Source organism: Pyrgilauda ruficollis, unplaced genomic scaffold (assembly GCF_017590135.1).
Source record: "Pyrgilauda ruficollis isolate IOZ18807 unplaced genomic scaffold, ASM1759013v1 scaffold2, whole genome shotgun sequence".
Taxonomy (NCBI): Eukaryota; Metazoa; Chordata; class Aves; order Passeriformes; family Passeridae; genus Pyrgilauda; species Pyrgilauda ruficollis.
This window is the reverse complement of record NW_024519206.1, coordinates 2,994,053-3,011,891: the sequence shown is the minus strand read 5'-3', so window position 1 is coordinate 3,011,891 and position 17,839 is coordinate 2,994,053. Positions and strand designations below refer to the sequence as shown.

Here is a 17,839-nt window from a genome sequence, read left to right as displayed (position 1 = left end):
GTGTTCCCACTTCAGAGGCCAGGAAACCAAGCAGCTGAGAGCTTTTAATAGATTTTAAAAGCACTCAGGTTGGGATGTCTATTTAGGCTCCATCTAAGGTAATGGATAAGACAGGGAAAACTGATGCTTACCTAGAAGGTTGACCAAAAAAATCAGAATTAGAATTCCAGTCTCATTTGCCTCCACGTGCCTCTAGAACTGGCCTGAGGTGCCACAGTACATGAGACCTAACTGGTCATTATCTTGTACTTTCAGATGCCATTTGCATAGATGCAAAATGCAAAATTATGCCTGATCAGAGTGCATATGATAGTGTTCACAATGGAGTAAATGACAAAAAAAAAAGGTTCTTGCTTTTATTTTCAGAAGGTTATATTCCCTAAGTTTACTACAAGAACCTGAATATAATGACATGGATTTTATGACAAATGGTCAGCAAAATTTGTAAATTAAATATATGCAATACTCTTTCCTCAAATGCTCTGTCCTTCCTTGGTCACTCAAACTATTGAGGCTCTTACCCAGGTAAAAAATGCTAAGATTTGAGCAATTAAGTGAATAATTTAAATTATAGTCTGCAAGAGCAAAATCATACTGCCCAAAACATGAAAAATTTTAAAGCAAATTTTGCATTGTAATTTCAGAGACTTAGATTGGAACTAGCCCAATATTCAAATACAGCTTCTTCATCCTCCACTATTTCTGTAAAGTGATGTTAACTGCTGCCTCACTTATTTACAATGATTCATGTCACCCTTGTAAAGTGCCCCACATAGGAAGCAGTAAAAGGCTTATGTGTCTTCCTGAACCTGCTCAGCTTCAATCTTCAGCTGTGAAGTAAATGCTGACTTTTAAATTAGCATTCATATCTGATGTTCTCCAAATACAGATCAGGATGAGGATGAATCCCTAGAGTAACTAAAAGAAAGCACTCTTAGTTCACAGAGGATGGGGTTTTTCTGCTGCATAGAAACTCTGCTTAGTACATTCCATCTTCACTATCAAATGTACCAGTAGAAGCAGATGTTCATACCTTAGCACCAGGAGCACCTGGGAAGCCTGGAGGACCAGCAGCACCAATAGGGCCCTGGGAAGTGAAAGGGAAACAGTTGCGTGAAGGTATTCAGTGACAACAGAAAGATCTTGCTTGTTGAAGTAACCAGATTACAAAAATGCACATTTACTTATTCCACACATTACCCCTCAGCATGCTAGTTGCCTTTTGCAGTTCCAGACTGACAGATTTGACTCACTACAAACAGTTAAGAGCCAGGTGAGTGCTTAAACAACATTTGCAGTGCAAATTAAGCAAGAATTGGTAAAACCTTGCCTTGAGGCCAAACACCTGAGAAAGAACAAACAGAGGATGAGCAGAGGCAGGCATCTGCAAGGCAAGATGACTGATTCTACTATGTTTACCTGTTGCTGTGAGATTTATAATTACATTGGGACCAAGTTCCAATGCACCAGACATTACAAGAGAAGATACACTGATGGATTCACAGCCTTAATTTTTAATTCATACAAATTAAAAAGGGATAGTTTTTCTTCAATTATTAATTTAAAAACCAACTCATTAATTGATATTGAGAATCAGTATCTATTTTTTTGTGAGCTAACATATTTCAGCGAGAAATATTTGTAATGAAACTACTTCACAAATCCAAGATAATAAAACATGCCAGCTGGTATGACAAAGAGGATTCAGACATTATACAACCGACTCTGTTATAAAGGGGGTATCTGGAATTGTCACTAGTTTTGCATAAGCAAAAAAAAAAAAAAAAAAGGACCAAATGCCCTATAGCATATGTGTGAAAGCATAAACTTCCAGAATTTTCATTGTAATGACTTTTTAACATTTTAAATTTCAAGTGGAAAGAAGGACAAAACATTATTTCTGTTTTCATTTTAAAAAATGAGTGTTAACAACTGCTTTGCAGAATATTTAAGGTATCATAACCTAAGTATGTGACAAATAACTTCAGCCTGGGACATACACTGGGACATAGCACAACACTGTGCCCAGTGTGAATAACAATCTATTACAATTGACAGCTTCAGAACATTTTTTCTATAGCAACTCAACTACCTTAATTCAAAATGTCTTCAGCTAAAATGTTTTGGTGCTACCACATAAGATCTTAGCTGTAAGATTTTTATTTGCCTGCAATTTAACTGCCCAATCACATATGAAAGAACATAAGAGAAACTCTCAGCCATGCTCACATTCTACTCTGTTAAATCACAACAGGTGTTTGAAGTGACAAGGGGTATTAAAATCAACTTTGGCAAAACAGAATCAAGTACAGCTTTATCATGGTCTCAATTTTTGAAGGTAGGAAGAAAAAAACCCTATTAACTGTTATTACTATTGTTCTGCTGCATTCCAGATTTTTTTTATAGTTTCAAAACTATATCCTTGTACTCAGATTTATGTGGCTGAGATAAATGAGGTTTCTGAAGTCAGGGGTAAATTATGGCAACACTAATTCCTTTTAAACAGACAAATCTGCACTGGATTAACTCTTATTAGAATAGTTACTGTTTACCAGTCAGATCTGGAGAGTTGGATCTTGCTGGCCTTTCACACTAGCTCACAACTCAGGTATCAGTGGTGAATGAAGAAGGCTAGTGCCTGCAGGTGCAAAGCTGTGCCCTGTTGTGCAAATATAATTTACAGGATGTATATAATTATAGCCATCTGTAACACTTGCATGGAATGTATTTATAGTCATTTGTAGCACTTGCATGGTATGCATCTGTTAAAAAGTAGAAAGTCTCTTCAGCTTTTGGATGAGAATTATTCTGTTAGACTGTTGGAAATGAGAATTCTGTGCACTGGGTATTTCCCAGTGAGATGTGCTGGAAAACCTCATGAAATCACCAGTGGAAACAAGAGAATATTTGGTTCCTTTGATATGGATGTGTTTAACATAAATCCTGAGGCTCTCATGATAAAGTCTGCAAAGGATGTATGTTTCACTAATTCTCTTTGTGATGGTCTGATAAGCAACAAAGAACTATGCTAAAAACATCAACACAATAAACTTCTTAAAAGCCCAAGAAATCCTCTAAAAACAGGAAAAGAAGCACAAAGCCTAATGGAACCAGGCTGTCAAAAAGCAAGACTGAAACTTACAGCAGGTCCAGTGGGGCCAGCGCTGCCATCACTTCCACGAGCACCCTGTGAGGAAAGAACATGATAAATAGTTTAAAAAGAGAATTGAATATCAGAGGAAGCCACAGTAAGTGGCTGCTATATGATGACAGACAGATGGGAAGCCACTTACAGCTGGTCCAGGGGCACCTACTCTTCCTCTCTCGCCAGGGAGACCACGAGCACCCTTGAAAGAAAAATTAAATTAACTCATTTATATGTTTTCATTGAACATAGATATATAGAGATCTTTCCCTCTGCTAAGTCTTATTACTATTACATTAGAATATCTGGGTATCTGGAGTGTCAATAATGACAAATATTGAAGAAAATGCTGGCTGAACTTAATCTATCAAATTATACTTTCCCACAGCAGCAGTGAATACTTACAGGTTGTCCTGGGGTACCATTTTCACCAGGGGCACCAGGCTCTCCCTATGAAAAAGAAAGTTTGGAGGCTTGAGTTACTTACAGAATGCTTTGGACAGATAGTCTAACACTATCAGAGAGATTTTCAGCTACTGGATCCCACTTTCTGTGTCTTCTGTAGCATTTTATAACACAACACTGTCCATGTTTCTGCATCACACTATACCATAATAGCACATCAAGTCCTGAGGGTGCAGAGGCTGCAACTGTCCCTGCATATACTGGAACACGGCCTGATGGAATCCTTTTAGAAGGGGAGGGCCAGAGAAAGTTGTGTCACTTGCTCAGCTTTCTTCACCCCCTTTCTTTATGCTGACATTTACTCTGTAGTACACATTTAAGAGATTGGATATGGATAGTCAACTACAAATCCAGATCAATCAGCAGCTGCTTTTTAGCTAGAGCAGAAGCAGAATGATGCTTTCTCTTGCCTTAGTGTAAGTTGACAAAATCCTCTCAAATGACTTAAAATAAGGATCTGCCTCAGGTATTTTTAACTTAAGACTAACAATAATAGGTATTTGAGCAACAGCCATTAATACCTGGCTCTTCTCCCTTCACTACTGTATTCTCAACAGCCTTCTCAACCGGTCTAGGCTGGTCTACAATGACAAGATTTGTCATTCAGGTATATTCAGGATACAAGTGCTTGTATCCTGAATATACCTGAATGCACCTGGTCTTAAATGCTGCAAAGAGAGCAAGTTTTTGCCTTCATTGCTGCTTTCAGCATGGTTATATCATGAACAACCTTGATTTAACATGCTGGTGTTTTCTAGCACTCTTACTAGTAACTGTTCTGTCCTTTACTTATGTGCTTCATCTGCTTTGAGTCTCCAGTGACTGGACAGACTTTGTCATGTAAACTTTTTCTGAAGGTTAACAACTTGCAGTGATATTGAAGATTGTTATGTTACAACTAAAAACCCTATAACCAAGTAGTGCTAAGCTCTTAGAAACAAAGCAAGATGGAGTATTAGTATTTGAGTTTTTTGTTGTTTTATTAGAAGTCTGTGAATATAAATCCCCTGTGAATGTCAGGATTTCCTATAACACAATGATGCAACAGTAAATTTTTCAAGAACACTGATATTAGGCACTGAGGTAGAATGGGAGAAGAAAAACTAAAAGACAAAGAGTTTACCATAGAGGTTCCTAGACTATATTTCAGAATATATTATTAAGGGTTTTTTTAAGGCTAGTGTTCAAATGTGCTCCAATGTGAAGACAATAAAAAGAAAAAAGACTGTGAGGATCAAATAGCCTTAACTCAGAAAAGCACTGCATGTATACAAATTTTTAGCAGGAAGCCTTACACTGATCATGTGTCTCACACAATAGAGTTTTGTAGGAAAATGAGATGTTTTCATTTTAGCATGCTTTAAAAAACCTACACAAATGTAGAATACAATCCAGAGAAGAGCAGAGATAGCAAAATCAGTCTGAAGTGCTGCTGAATCACTTCATTAAGAGCCCAATTCTACAGCCTTTATTCACTGAAAGTAATAACTTGCTTACAACCTGATTGAGGGCTTGAGACTAAGGTCCCAGGAAGGTTTTCTTATGACAAGGCCCATGTATTTGTTCTACATGGATCCACTGACTTCTAGATTACTGCAGCTGGGCAATGTTTAATGGCAACATGGACAACTGATTGGATGGGGCTTCACATGTCTTTTGCTAGGAAGAGCTACAAATGCATCCTACATTTTTAGATTGTCTTTACCTTGGTGCCAGGAGTACCAGGTTGTCCCTTTTGACCATCCAGACCATTGTGTCCCTATATTGAGTAGAAAAATAAATATTGATACATATTTTCTCTCAAATAGCTTTATACAAATTCTTAGTCTTATAACATAAAACTTTCCTCCCACACAAAACTGTTTCTTAATACAATCTTCTGATTTTTCAAAAGTAATTTATATCAGGCAATATAAAAAACTTTGAAGAGGTTCATGCACTCTTCACTTGCAGAGGATTTCCAGGGGTTTTCAGTGTGTTGCAGTGATGTTAAATATCGAATATTCAGGGAAAAGTATATATGTACTCACCCTAATTCCCTTAAAGCCAGGCAGACCAGGAGTTCCAGGGAAACCACGAGCACCCTAAAAACACACAGTGCAAGAATGATTGTATCTCATATTATAGACTGCAGTTAAAAGGAAAGATGATGAATAAGTCTTCCAATAAAACTAACAAGTAGATTTGGGTCATTATCATTCAAGTAAGGAATAGAATCCAGATCCTATCCTCTCAGGACAAGACTTGTTTCAAGACTAACAGTAATCAACCTGATTTTTCCAGTTCTGAATCTCAGAAATTTCATGCATTACGATGTGACAGCACAGCTTTTTTAACTTTCTATGCCAAGGTGCCTGGTTACCTGTGCAATCCCTCACACTTCTGTTACTGTTATGCCACTTCTGTTACTCATCACTAGCTTTAGTGGGAATGAGGTAGGGAAACAAAATAAAAACACAGCTATATGATATCCCAGCAGGTAAGGACTGAAATTGTATTAATCCATATAAGGAATATTACTAGACTATTAATGTGGTGAAATTCAGAAAGGTTGTTAGGTTTCATTGATTAGTGAACTGGTTTTATTGTATCCAGAAGATCACTACACACCTGAGGTCCAGCAACACCCCTCTCACCAGGTCTTCCAGGTTTGCCAGGGTGACCCTACAAAATGCAATAAAGATGCACTAAGAAGGAAAGCATTTGTAAAACAGCAACACAAACCACTAACAGAAAAGAAATTACATTGGCAAGGCTTCTCTTTTTCCATAAATACAGGGTGATTCTTAACTTTTAAGTTTTCTTCTCCCTGTATCCAGGCAGTTAAATAATGTATTTAGAGTGGTTTGGAAGTTATCCAATATTCTGTACATTTCCAGTATCTCTTGTAATTATTTCAGGGCTTTATTTATTTAGCAATGTATAAAATGTGGTCAATGGAATACTTAGCTTAACAATAATCTGGTTGTTAGAATTGAATCACCACCTCGAAAGAGATGAGTAACATTTAATAACCACTTACGTCTTCACCAGCCTTTCCTGGAGGACCAGGGGGACCACGAGGACCCTGGGGACCCTGTCAAAAATAGATTGAGAATTACTTGAAGCAGTCTTCATATACATATACACATACATATACGTATACACTGTTTTCTGACTCGAGTTGGGGCATAATTGGAGCCTAATTGAATTTGCACTTTATGACTCCAAGTGGAGAGAGCTGGAATCTGAGTTCAGCTCTGCTTCTGTAACAGGATCAAGCAGGAGTATCCAAATGTTCAGAGAAGTGCATATGGGTAGGAGGCATGGGCCTAAGCATTACAAGCCTACTTTGGTGTGCTATTCCTAATGCTAGCAGCGTCTGTGTGTGATCTTTACTTACTGTTTGACCAGGTTCACCAGGCTCACCAGGAAGACCTTGGAAACCAGGAGGACCCTAGAAAATGAGGGAGATATTATTGGTTTCCAAACAAGACAATTTGCAATTTTGCAGGTATGTCAATGTCAGTAGGAGAGAGAAGACTGTACTCACAGGGGGTCCAGATGCTCCAGGTGGGCCTCTGGGTCCCATTAAACCCTAGGCAAGAAAATCACAAGATCTTTTTAAAAACATCACAATTATATAAACTCATCTATAACACCAATTCCCAGCATTCCTAAAACATAGTTAGTATCACAGTTTCCAATGTGCAATGTTCAAGGGAAATTAGAGGAAGTTAAGAGGTCAGCATGAATTTGCACAGGCAGTCCAAGTGCAAACATCTAATGATAACAAACCATCACAGAATCCAGTGGGATGATTAGAAATGTACCATTATGGCTGTGAACATCATGGTTCATCTTCTTAATCTATTCTGGCGTGTTAGAAAGTGAACTGGTTCATTCTGTTTTGCATTCTTCCCTCTACCCTTCCTGTGCAGAAATGTTTACAGATGATGGTCATAACACATCATGAAAGGCTCTTATACATATTGTGTATACATCTATTTCCAATAATTATCTACTTCTATTTAAATATTTCATTGTTTTCTGGTGTTTATTAAATTATCTTCATATTCACTTGCAAAATAAGTCACTAATACACTTTCCTTGATATTATTTAGAATTTATATGCATTTTGAAAATATGGGATGAGAAAAATCACTTCTAAAAAGGCAATTTCCACAGATTAGTGCACTCTCTTAACAGTTATATTAAGGTTTACTAAGCAAGCAAACAATTGCAAACTGAAATTTTAACTTACACTTCTGAAGCCCAAAAAAATTATTTAGGAGACATTTCAACAGATATAATTATGTTTTAAATTGGTTTTAAAGCTTTCTCTGAAAGTCTTTTAGATTTTCTCATTACAACACTAAAATCATATGCCAACTTTTCAGTGTTTTATGTAGCTTTTCCATAAAACTGAAAACCTTTTATTAAGAGGAATAAATGCACATTAATTACAGACATTTACTCATGGAAGTTAATGTTGTGGATATGAAAATATTCAGTAATTCTAGGAAAAATAATGGTTTCTAGACAGTCTAAATCATATGTGCAGCATAAACCCTGTGAATTTCTTCTCAAATTCTATTCTATAACTAATTTTCCCTTCCTGAAGTTTACACATTATTTATAAAATAAATATGTGAAACTTAAAAATTCCTCACAATAGGTAGATTCTACTGCTGTTTCTGTCAAATGAACCTAACTGACTCAAAAATTGGAATACAGAAATGGTGACACCTCAGACAAATCCTCATCTATGTTTTCTGATCCATCATCAGACACTGAGGGCAGAACTTCATTGAAGGTACTCCTATTTTCTATATTTCTTAACTAAATGGATGCCAAAGTGTTTTCCAAAATCCATTTAATATTAAGAGTGTTTTTGGAAGTGGAAGCAAGCACTTGACCCAGAATAATCCTGGTCATCCTTCATCCTGCTGCTCACCCATCAGATGCACTGTCTGTGACATCAGTGTGTGTGGTGAATTTTACTCATATTCTGCTACCTTTGTATACAGAAAATATTTGCTAACATAAGGAAGGGTTAAAAGTTCATATGGAGTGGCAATAGACCCCTTAAATTTCATTTGTACGTAGTATACAGTGACTATAGGGTCCTCCTCAGAACAGCCTCACAGTACCAAGTACTAACATTCTGATGTTGAGAACGAAATGTGGTGGCCAATTTCCTAAAAAACCTGTGCAATCCAAGGGTATCAAAAGAGTTTACAGCCATGGAGGAAAAATCATCACCAACTGGAGCCAAAATGCTGAGTTACTTTTTAGGCCTGTGTCTGCTGTAGAGAGCAGCTTTACAGTTAATCTCATCCCTAAAACACAATCTTCTGTCTCAATATGGGTCAAGTAATATCTCAGAGTACATGTATTATCTAACATCAGATTACGAGATTCATTGAATCATAACAGTGTGGTCGATAAACAGAGTTAAAGCACAAGACCCAGCAGTGCTATATTCAAGAAAAATATTCAGATTCAAGACCATATTTCAAACCCTCAGACTATTTAAAACACTTATCATCATCCTATATTAAAGGATCAGTTTCCAGTCTGAGTCAATATATGATCAAACTACCAATTTTAACACTATGTTTTTCATGGATGCAGCTGAATTAAAGGAAAACACTAAACACATTATTCATGTGAGTTATCAAGTGCTATGTCATGTACCTACCATAGGTCCTGGGCCAAAATCTGCTGCTTTAGATGGATCATACTGAGCAGCGAAGTTCTGTAGATAATAAAAATATTGAAATCAAAATACTAAAAACTTTACTTGAAACACTATTTATAATCAACATTCTGTATCTAAATATAATCTGATTTGTTATACTTGTTGTGAGGTTTGTTAAAGCAGCATACATATAACTCAGTAAATATAGCCCTATTATAAATACATTTCTATTCACTTGTTTCCAAAAAGACTTGATTTTACTGGGAAGGCCCTTTCAAACCTGAATATCTCTGCAGAAGTGATAGAGAGGCATTCAATAGGAATATAAATTCAGTGCTCATTTAAAACTGAAAACTTTCTTGAAACTCTCAAATTATTCTGCCTAATTTCCAATGAAGGAAGTTAAGCAAAGCAGTGAAAAAATATGCATAAGTAAAATTAATGTACCGGCCCTGAGTAGCTATTGCATGAGGTGGGCCCTTCAGTTTCAGAAACATCTGAGGAGCATGTAGCCTCAGAAACACTGCAATGGATTTTTGACATTTTATCAAAATACAAAAAGATTCTCCACAACACAATCAAACCCCCTTTTCTTGCTTGTTTCATTGACATATTGACATAAAAAAAATGAAAGCAGTTTGATATTTGCAACTAGCAAAATAAAGTATTGAAGTAAAAAAGAGTATTTTTCCATGCAAAAGGACTTACTAAACTTGATCAGTACAACACTGTCTATGTCTTTATGGTCCCTATGTAGCTAATGTCAAGCAAAGAGTTAAATTCAGCATTCTGCAGAGAGTACATGATGGACACCGGTGCACAACGTGTGCACAGCCCATTTACAGTTCTGCAGTATGAATACAGATATAAAGAAAAATTTCTAAAGGGCAATACTCTTAAAATTCTATAGCTCTTTTAATTGATTTTTAGCTTAAGGAGTTGTCTTCTTTGCTTATTCCAATACAGTTGCTGTCTCTTGAATCCAACCACAAAGGTTTCTTTTCCCCATCTACTTAACAGCACTGGTTTCATTTAGTTGATGCCTAACCCATACACATTATTGCTGTGTAAGTTTAATGCTAAATAACAGGGTTGATTTGCTCTTCTTCCTAAGTTCCTGTTGAATACAGAATCCAAATTTTCCATGGAATATATAGACCCAAGGAGGGTTTCATTGGAACTGGGCCTTCAATTTCTTATGGCTCGCAAGAGAATGTTTCTTCCACTCTTCAATTCAACAACAGTGCTTTCCAGCAGATATGAATTTTGCCTTGGTTACAAAGCACAGCTCATGAGTTCTGGTAATAGAAAGTTTGGATGCCTTACTCCGCCAAGACCTGGAGGACCAGGGGGCCCTGGAGGACCTGGTAGACCATCTTCACCATCCCTGCCTGGTGGACCTGGTGGACCCTAGAGTTAAAAAGAGAATTTTACGGTGAAAATTAGAAGTGGCTGAAGAAATCACTGATGTGGTAAGTTCATTAACAACCAGGCACCCACAGCACACCCTACAGCAGTGCCATACATTTCAATAAATAGTTTCAATAAATGCATAACTTGAGAAAATAAATATAGTCTGATTTTATGTTACCTTGCTACACCTTGTATCAGATATGTAGTGGAGCTTTGTATTTGAGAAGATTTACAGGGGCAATATTGGATTCACACTACCAAAGCATAATGTCCAAAATGGGAAGCTTCATCTTAAGCGACAAACTTTGGACCTACGAAGCCCAAGTGACCCATGTGGACCCACACAGCCTGGCAGATGCTGTTATTGAGAGCCTAAAGTTTGACCAGCTGAGCATTAGAAAAGGTCAGTCCTACTGATATGAGTTAACATGGATCCAGAGTAAGTCCAACGCCAGTTTTTTAATCAGTATAGACAATTTACTGGTATAACTGCAAATCCAATTAAAGTTTAGCAGTGCTCTTCTACAGGTTTTTGAAACCATCCATCTGCTACCACTGTCAGAACTTTTACAACAGGTTGAAATTACCTGTGTTCAGTCCACTAACATTTGTCCTTACATTTTTCATCCTCAGTACATAAAGCTGGTGAAGTTTTGGCATCATGGCAATTGATGTGAGGTATTTAATTTGTTCACTTTTTTGGACCCAGTTCAGTACTTAATGAAATCAATAATAAATGGATTTCTAAAGGAGCAGAATTAGGCTTGTTGCCTTCAGAACAAAGAAAGCATGTCCTTTCACTAAACAAATTTAGTTAGCGGCAGCCTAAAGCAAACATCCAACTGACCACACTGATATAATCTTCCTAATAGTTTCCATTACATTTGTCAGCACACTATGATCTCAGAAATCTTCAAGAGCTCCCTCATCAGTACTATGGAATTTTCATTTTCAGATGATAGAAAAAAATACACATAACTACACACAACCCGGACAAGTATGTGAAGTTCAGAATACCACTTTACAAAAGCAGCAATGATGCAGAAGCAAACTATAAAAGCAGATATGATCAATATGAATGAACATTACAATTAAATTCTTCAACTGTCCTTATTTATGGTTACTTTTATGGTAGAGCCTTCAGCAGTATAACATCCTCTTTGACTAGCAGAAGGTAGATAACAAATGCCCAGCTGCCATGAAAAGAGCTTTTCCAAAACATCGTTGGAGGCACAGATAACAAATTATCTTCAAAACCGGCTTAGTCTATTCAGGTTTTATGTAGAGAGCTTGCCCATACACCATATTATTCAAAGATTACATGTCAACTTTTCCCTCTGCATTTCTATGTGTTATTTCCACTGTGAACAGCTGGAAAAACATTTTTCAAATCATCACTTGAAGAGCTAGGCTGCCCTATGATCTCAACCATATCTGCTCAGGCACAATGACCATAATTAGGCTGAATTTGGTACATATGTAACTTGTTTTCTTTTTTAAATTAAATTGCACATGCAAGCTTCTACAGGTACAATCATTTGATCTCACAGAATGCTTAAACTTAGTTTTCTCCTATTGGTCTTTCAACAACTACTGTTCAAAGATCACAAGTAAATGTCAATCTAATTCCTTACCCTTTCTCCCTGTGGCCCTTTGTCTCCTCTAGGGCCCTGCCGGAAGAAAATAACACTCAATGAGTTACTGCGGAAATTTTCCAGGACAATACAGAGAAACAGACACATTAAGAAAAATTAGTGTACATTAAAAAGGAAAAGAGGGCTGCACATTCAGGTCCAACAGCTATTTTCCACAGAAAGTGTACTTTTGTCCACAATAATCTACTGGAAATAGATTAGCCACTGCCACTGTTGTGTGAATTAAAAGCTCACTGCACAGACCACAGAAGTGCTTACAAAATTGGGGCTTGTTTCTACTGAATAACTATTTCTAATTTAACAGCAGTGACTTTTAGAAATAATATAGAATCAACTTAACCTTTTAGACCTGTATGGATATTGCTGCACTATTCAATCCATGTAAATCTTTACAAAGGAACTCTCCTTAAATAAGAATGATACTTTGATGCCATTTAGGTCTTGGTAGGCATAGTTCTGCTCACAGGTGAGGCATCTTTGATTCAATACTTGAATTTACCCTGGTGTTAAAATGCTGCATTGATAATTTCCTCCTTTTTTCCTACCAATTCATCTCAGCACTACTGCTATTTTCAAAGAACACTGAAAATAAGCAGGGTAGCCAATTTTCCTTTCATCCAATATTCAACAAAATATTAATCTGCTGAAGACTACCTGTTATCATCTTTATTTCTACACAAGAAAAAGTAAAATGCTTACCTTGCGTCCTGCAGATGGCTGGAAAAAAATAAGGAAGAGAATGAAAAAAAAAGTTACAATTTCTGCCAGTATTTTGAACTAAAATAATGCATAAACTTAGACTCATTTTCTTATATAATTATAATTTTTCTCAGTCCAATATATTTAACTATGCCCTGTGATTTAAAATTACACTGAAGGCTAGGAGATTATATACAGCAAAGATACATGTAACTATATTAAAATGTTGTGTCGAAGACTGACAATCTTATAGCTATTACAGCCTAAAATATTAGAATTAAAAAAAAAGTCACACCTGAGCTCTTTCATAATCTTACTGTGCAATGAAATTTAGACTGTAAAACCAGCTTTAAAGTAGAGTCTCCAACCCAAACTGCCAGGTACAATGTCCAAAGAGCACTGCTCCGTTACTTTCTCCTCACGGTCTCTACACCTATGAAGGCAGTCTCTCAAAAAGGCCGTCCCACTTGTGAAATTGGGGTGGGTACCTTTCCAGGCAGTGCCTTCAGGAGCTAATCACCACTTTTCCATTACCATCTTGGCAATGAATGTTAGAAAATAATACTGCCACACCAAGAGAAGCCTAGCCTGTTAACTGGAGTGTTATATATTAGATAAAAAATTTATACTGACCTGACTCACATCTGCAAAGAGAAGGGAAAGAAAAAAAGAGATAATTAGAGCAGGGATTCAAATATTTTACAAGTTTTAAATTTTAAACTTGCTTTCAATTAAAAATTAAATTTTCTGCTTTTAATTTGAAATGCAATTTAGTTGATTTCCTTAATGCAATAAACATTTTCCTTATGTAATTTCTTCCTGCTAAGATGATTATCTTATACTGGAAAGACTCAAGGGTGAAATTGTCATGTATTTCAAATTCAAAATGGACTTGCTAATTAAATCAAAACAAGTAATATGGCTGATACAGTAAAAAGTCAGATATCAGCTATAAACCTGCTCTAAATACGTTTCAACATACCTCCATTGAAAGCCCCCCCACCTATGTATTCCCACATATGTGTTCATGCAAGAGATTAATAAACCCAGGCAGACTGACACATGTGAAGATATTAAATTGTAGGAGTAATCGGAAATTTCCAGATAAATGGCCCAATCCCACTTTTTACAGGGAAAGGTTCTAGCCAAACATCTCTATTCCCATATTTTCCTGTAAAACTGTGTTACAGAGAGCAGTTTGAAGCTATTAAAGAAACACAAAATTACAAATAACCATCTCTGTATGTTATGCACTGCTAAGTGTGAGTATGTACTTTTTTCATTAGTTGGAGAAACAAATTTTCTGACTTTCTTAATTTCAAGGAATTAAAAATCTATTTTGGCTTAAACTCATCATAGTAAAAGAGTCTCACATCACACTCGAATGCCAGCAATTTAACATTACCACTAACTAGCAGGTTGTTGGACGTTTTTCCACAACGTGTCACTTTGGCAGTGCATGATCACACTAAATTCGGATGATTCACGCAGTCCAGAATAAGGTAACAGCGCTGAAATGCTGAAAGCACCGGAATTCCGCGGCAGTACACACAGCCAGCCAGCGCTAACTCAACACAAAACTAAAGCCATTACTGCCCGCAGGTGACGGCGACAGCGGCGCCTTCCCAAACTCCCTGCGGGAAGCGCAGGGTGATCGATTCGGGGACCCCCACAAGAGCCGCTCCCTCTCCTTTGCGAAGGCGCAGCTGCCTCCCGTCACCGGAATTGGGGGAATGTCCCCAGAATGCCCGTCCAGAACGGCCCCGCCGCTGTCTCCCGCTCCGGCGAGGGCCACCCGGGGCACCTTCCCGGGGGGCATCATCCACGGGGACATCATCCCGGGGGACATCATCCCTGGGGGCACCTTCCCGGGGAGCATCATCCCGGGGGGCACCATCGCGGGGGCTCCCAGCGCCAGGAGCGGGTAGCGCACGGCTCCTCCCTCCCTCCTTCGCCCTGGAATGCAGCCAAACTCTGGGTCAAAGCCAGGTGGCCAGGGGCTCGGGGGGCCCTTCACAGGGCGCTGCCCTGCAGGAAGGCTCCACTTCGCCCCCAGCCTAGTGTCGGGGTGCGTTTCCCTCCCATCTCAGTGTGCGGGGTGTGTGTGTGCGCTGACCGCGGTGAGGGGACACCACATCCTCATCCAGCTAGAGGCGGAGGGCTGCACTGCGCCCTCGGGGAGCCGCGCTCCCTTTTCGCCCTGGAGCGGAGCGCTGCTCCTTCCCTGCCGCGCTCCTCCTGCCCCTCACGGCGCTCCTCCCGAGCCCGCCGCGCTGGCCCCGAGCGGCCCGCAGGGGGCGCCTCGCGCGCGGAGCCGGCCCCGCTCGGGGCCCGCGGAGGGAGGGCAGGCATGGAGGGATGGATGGATGGAGGGGTGGATGGACGAGCCGCCGCTCCCCCGCTCCCTGCCTCGGAAAGCGCGCCTCAAGTCTCACAAAAGTGCAGCCTGGGTGCTTCCGCTCGCCGCAAGCACTCTCCTCCCAGCCCGCATCTCTATCTCCTCGCAGCATCTGCGCTGAAGGCGAGGCTTTGTGCCCTCCTCTAGGTACGAGCCCGTCTGGGGAGGACGTGGTCCCTTTTATTTTATTTTTTTTTCCTTTTTTTTTTTTTTTTTTTTTTTTTTTTTTCCCATAGAGGGGGATCTCGTTGGCTATTTTCCATCTTTTTCTGAGGGAAAAAAAGAAATAATCTAGAGTCTGATCTGTTACGGAGGTGGCAGTTTTTGAGCTGGTCTCTATCGTTTGGGAAGCAGCAACTCCCTGCAGACTGCCGTGCGTGGGGCGGGCGTCGGGACAAAGCACAGAGCGCAGAGCCGGACAGCCACCCCTGCCACCACCCCTGCCACAAGCAAGCGGAAAGCACTTACGTTGGCCTGTTGCTAGGTATGAAGTTACTGCGAGCAGCAACCAAATCCGTGTATCCACAAAGCTGAGCATGTCTAGTTGCAAGACATGCAGACTCCTTGTGGTGCCGAGTCGGTTGGTTAGCTATCGCCTGTGGGACGCAGGCATACAGTCTCGAGGAGTAACTCCAACCTTAGCAGAAACCTGCTGCCAGGGACGCTAAATTAACCCAGCCCCGGTCCGCCCTACTTATACCGCAGGAGGGTCCCGGCGCCGCCCAGGCCATCACGTGCCCCCTGTCTCCAGCCCTCCACAGCAGCCCTGGCAGCGGCAGCGGCGGGGGGGCGGCGACGCTAAATTGGTTCCATGCTTTGAGGACGTGGACACTGAGGCTTTCGGAAGGAAAATCTGACTCGTCGTCTCTTTTTTTTTTTTTTTTTTTTCTTTTCTTCAGCCGTCCCACGCCCCTCTCGCCCCGCTTTTCTGGGAGAGCGGCCGGGAGCCTCGCCGGGCAGCCGGCTGGCAGCGCCCCGACGGCGTTCAAAGCGGGAGCTGTCCAGGGCCTGCGGCGCCTCCCGCCCCGCGGGGAAGCGGCCGGGGAGCCGGGAGGAGGCTGGATTCCAGCTCAACCTCTCTCCGCAGTCCCACTGAACTAAAGGCAAAAGGCGACGCCCTCCCCAGACCCTCTAGCACGACCCCTGTAACGCGGTCACTCCGGTCCCGCGCCCCTGGCGTTTCCCTGCGGACAGCGGGTGCTGGGGACACCGGCAGCCCCTCCGCCCGCCCGCAGCCCCAGCGGAGCCCGTTCGCGTCCGGCTGTTTGCTCTCCCCGGGGAAGCATCTCCGACCAGGGCGCGGGCAGAGCCCTGCCCGTTTCCCCTCCCGGTTTCGCGGCCGCTCGGGCAGTGTGTGTGTGCGAGGGGAGCCCGACGTGCGCGCAGCCGGTGCCCCGAGCCTCCCCGGCCGGCTGAGCGGGACTCTCCGGGCGCAGGGAGGAGGATGGGCACTCCCGGCAGATCCCCTTCGCGACGGCCACCCGCCCACCCAGCTGAGGGAAAGCTGGCGGGCCTGTCTGCCACGTCCGCTCGGCAGGCGGCTTCTCCCTTCGCGGGGGAGGGGGCCGCGGTGGGCGTGAGAGGAGTTGCCCGCGCTGTGCCCCCGAGGGCCGGCCGCCCCGTCGTTCCTCTGCCCCGGGACCGGGGTCGGGGCCGCAGTCACTTGGGGTCGCGCATCGCGGCCCCCGCGGCTGCGGGGAGCTGACGTGGTGCCTCCGGCCAGGCCAAGCGGCAGCCGCGGCCAGCCCTCCTCCCCGCCCAGGGGCTCCTCCAAGGCGGGCAGCCGCCCCCTCCCCGGCCCCCTCCGCTCGCCGAAGGGAGTCCCGGGCAGAGGTAACGGCGAAGGCCAACAGGAGCCCCGCCTCGGGGTGGGGGGGACCTCTCCGGGGCGGAAAAGGCGAGGCGGGCGCCCGTCCTCGGTCTCCTTCCCTCCCCCAGCCGCGGGTCGCCGAGCAGGCGGATCCCGCCCAGGCACAGCGGCGAGCCGCGGCGGAGGGCGCGGGAGGGCCCCGGCAGCGGCTCGGCACCGCCTCCTGACCGCCCCGCTGCCAGGAGGGTCGTCTCGCCCTCAGCCGGGTTGGGGGAGGTGCCGGGGGTGTAATCCAGCCCCTATTTATCAGCTGCCGTCGGGGGCGCGTGTAGAGAAAGAATGGGAAGGATGGGTCATGGATGCGCACCTGAGCGGGCACCCCACAGGCGCTGTGTCTCAGCACTGCCAGCACCGAAAGCAGCATTCCTGTGCCACGCATCCCCGCGTGTCCGGGCCAGCCGGCCGTCCCCGGCTGGACAGCCTGCCTGGAGCTGCCTCCGCCGACAGGACAGTTCCTCGCTGTCAATAGTGCCGACGAAATGGAAAAGCCTGCAGTTTGGATAGGAAAATT

The 17,839-nt window shown here is 42.2% G+C and overlaps 1 protein-coding gene across 2 annotated transcripts in view; it reads right to left on the bottom strand.

Annotated features, from left to right (window-relative positions):
* The window catches only part of COL1A2 (collagen type I alpha 2 chain), a 39,540-nt gene extending 23,370 nt beyond the window's left edge, over window positions 1-16,170 (bottom strand). Inside the window, exons 1-16 of one of the 2 annotated variants that reach the window (XM_041466247.1) lie at window positions 15,927-16,170; window positions 13,694-13,704; window positions 13,061-13,078; window positions 12,341-12,376; window positions 10,620-10,703; window positions 9,294-9,350; window positions 7,143-7,187; window positions 6,993-7,046; window positions 6,633-6,686; window positions 6,221-6,274; window positions 5,641-5,694; window positions 5,316-5,369; window positions 3,551-3,595; window positions 3,294-3,347; window positions 3,143-3,187; window positions 1,034-1,087 (exon numbers count right to left, since the gene is read on the bottom strand). In XM_041466247.1, the coding sequence (XP_041322181.1) occupies window positions 1,034-1,087; window positions 3,143-3,187; window positions 3,294-3,347; window positions 3,551-3,595; window positions 5,316-5,369; window positions 5,641-5,694; window positions 6,221-6,274; window positions 6,633-6,686; window positions 6,993-7,046; window positions 7,143-7,187; window positions 9,294-9,350; window positions 10,620-10,703; window positions 12,341-12,376; window positions 13,061-13,078; window positions 13,694-13,704; window positions 15,927-15,996 (789 nt within the window). In that variant the 5' untranslated portion in view covers window positions 15,997-16,170. The remainder of the gene's footprint in view (window positions 1-1,033; window positions 1,088-3,142; window positions 3,188-3,293; window positions 3,348-3,550; window positions 3,596-5,315; window positions 5,370-5,640; window positions 5,695-6,220; window positions 6,275-6,632; window positions 6,687-6,992; window positions 7,047-7,142; window positions 7,188-9,293; window positions 9,351-10,619; window positions 10,704-12,340; window positions 12,377-13,060; window positions 13,079-13,693; window positions 13,705-15,926) is intronic. The other variant, XM_041466246.1, reaches the window with a different exon arrangement.
* Window positions 16,171-17,839: the final 1,669 nt, after the last annotated feature.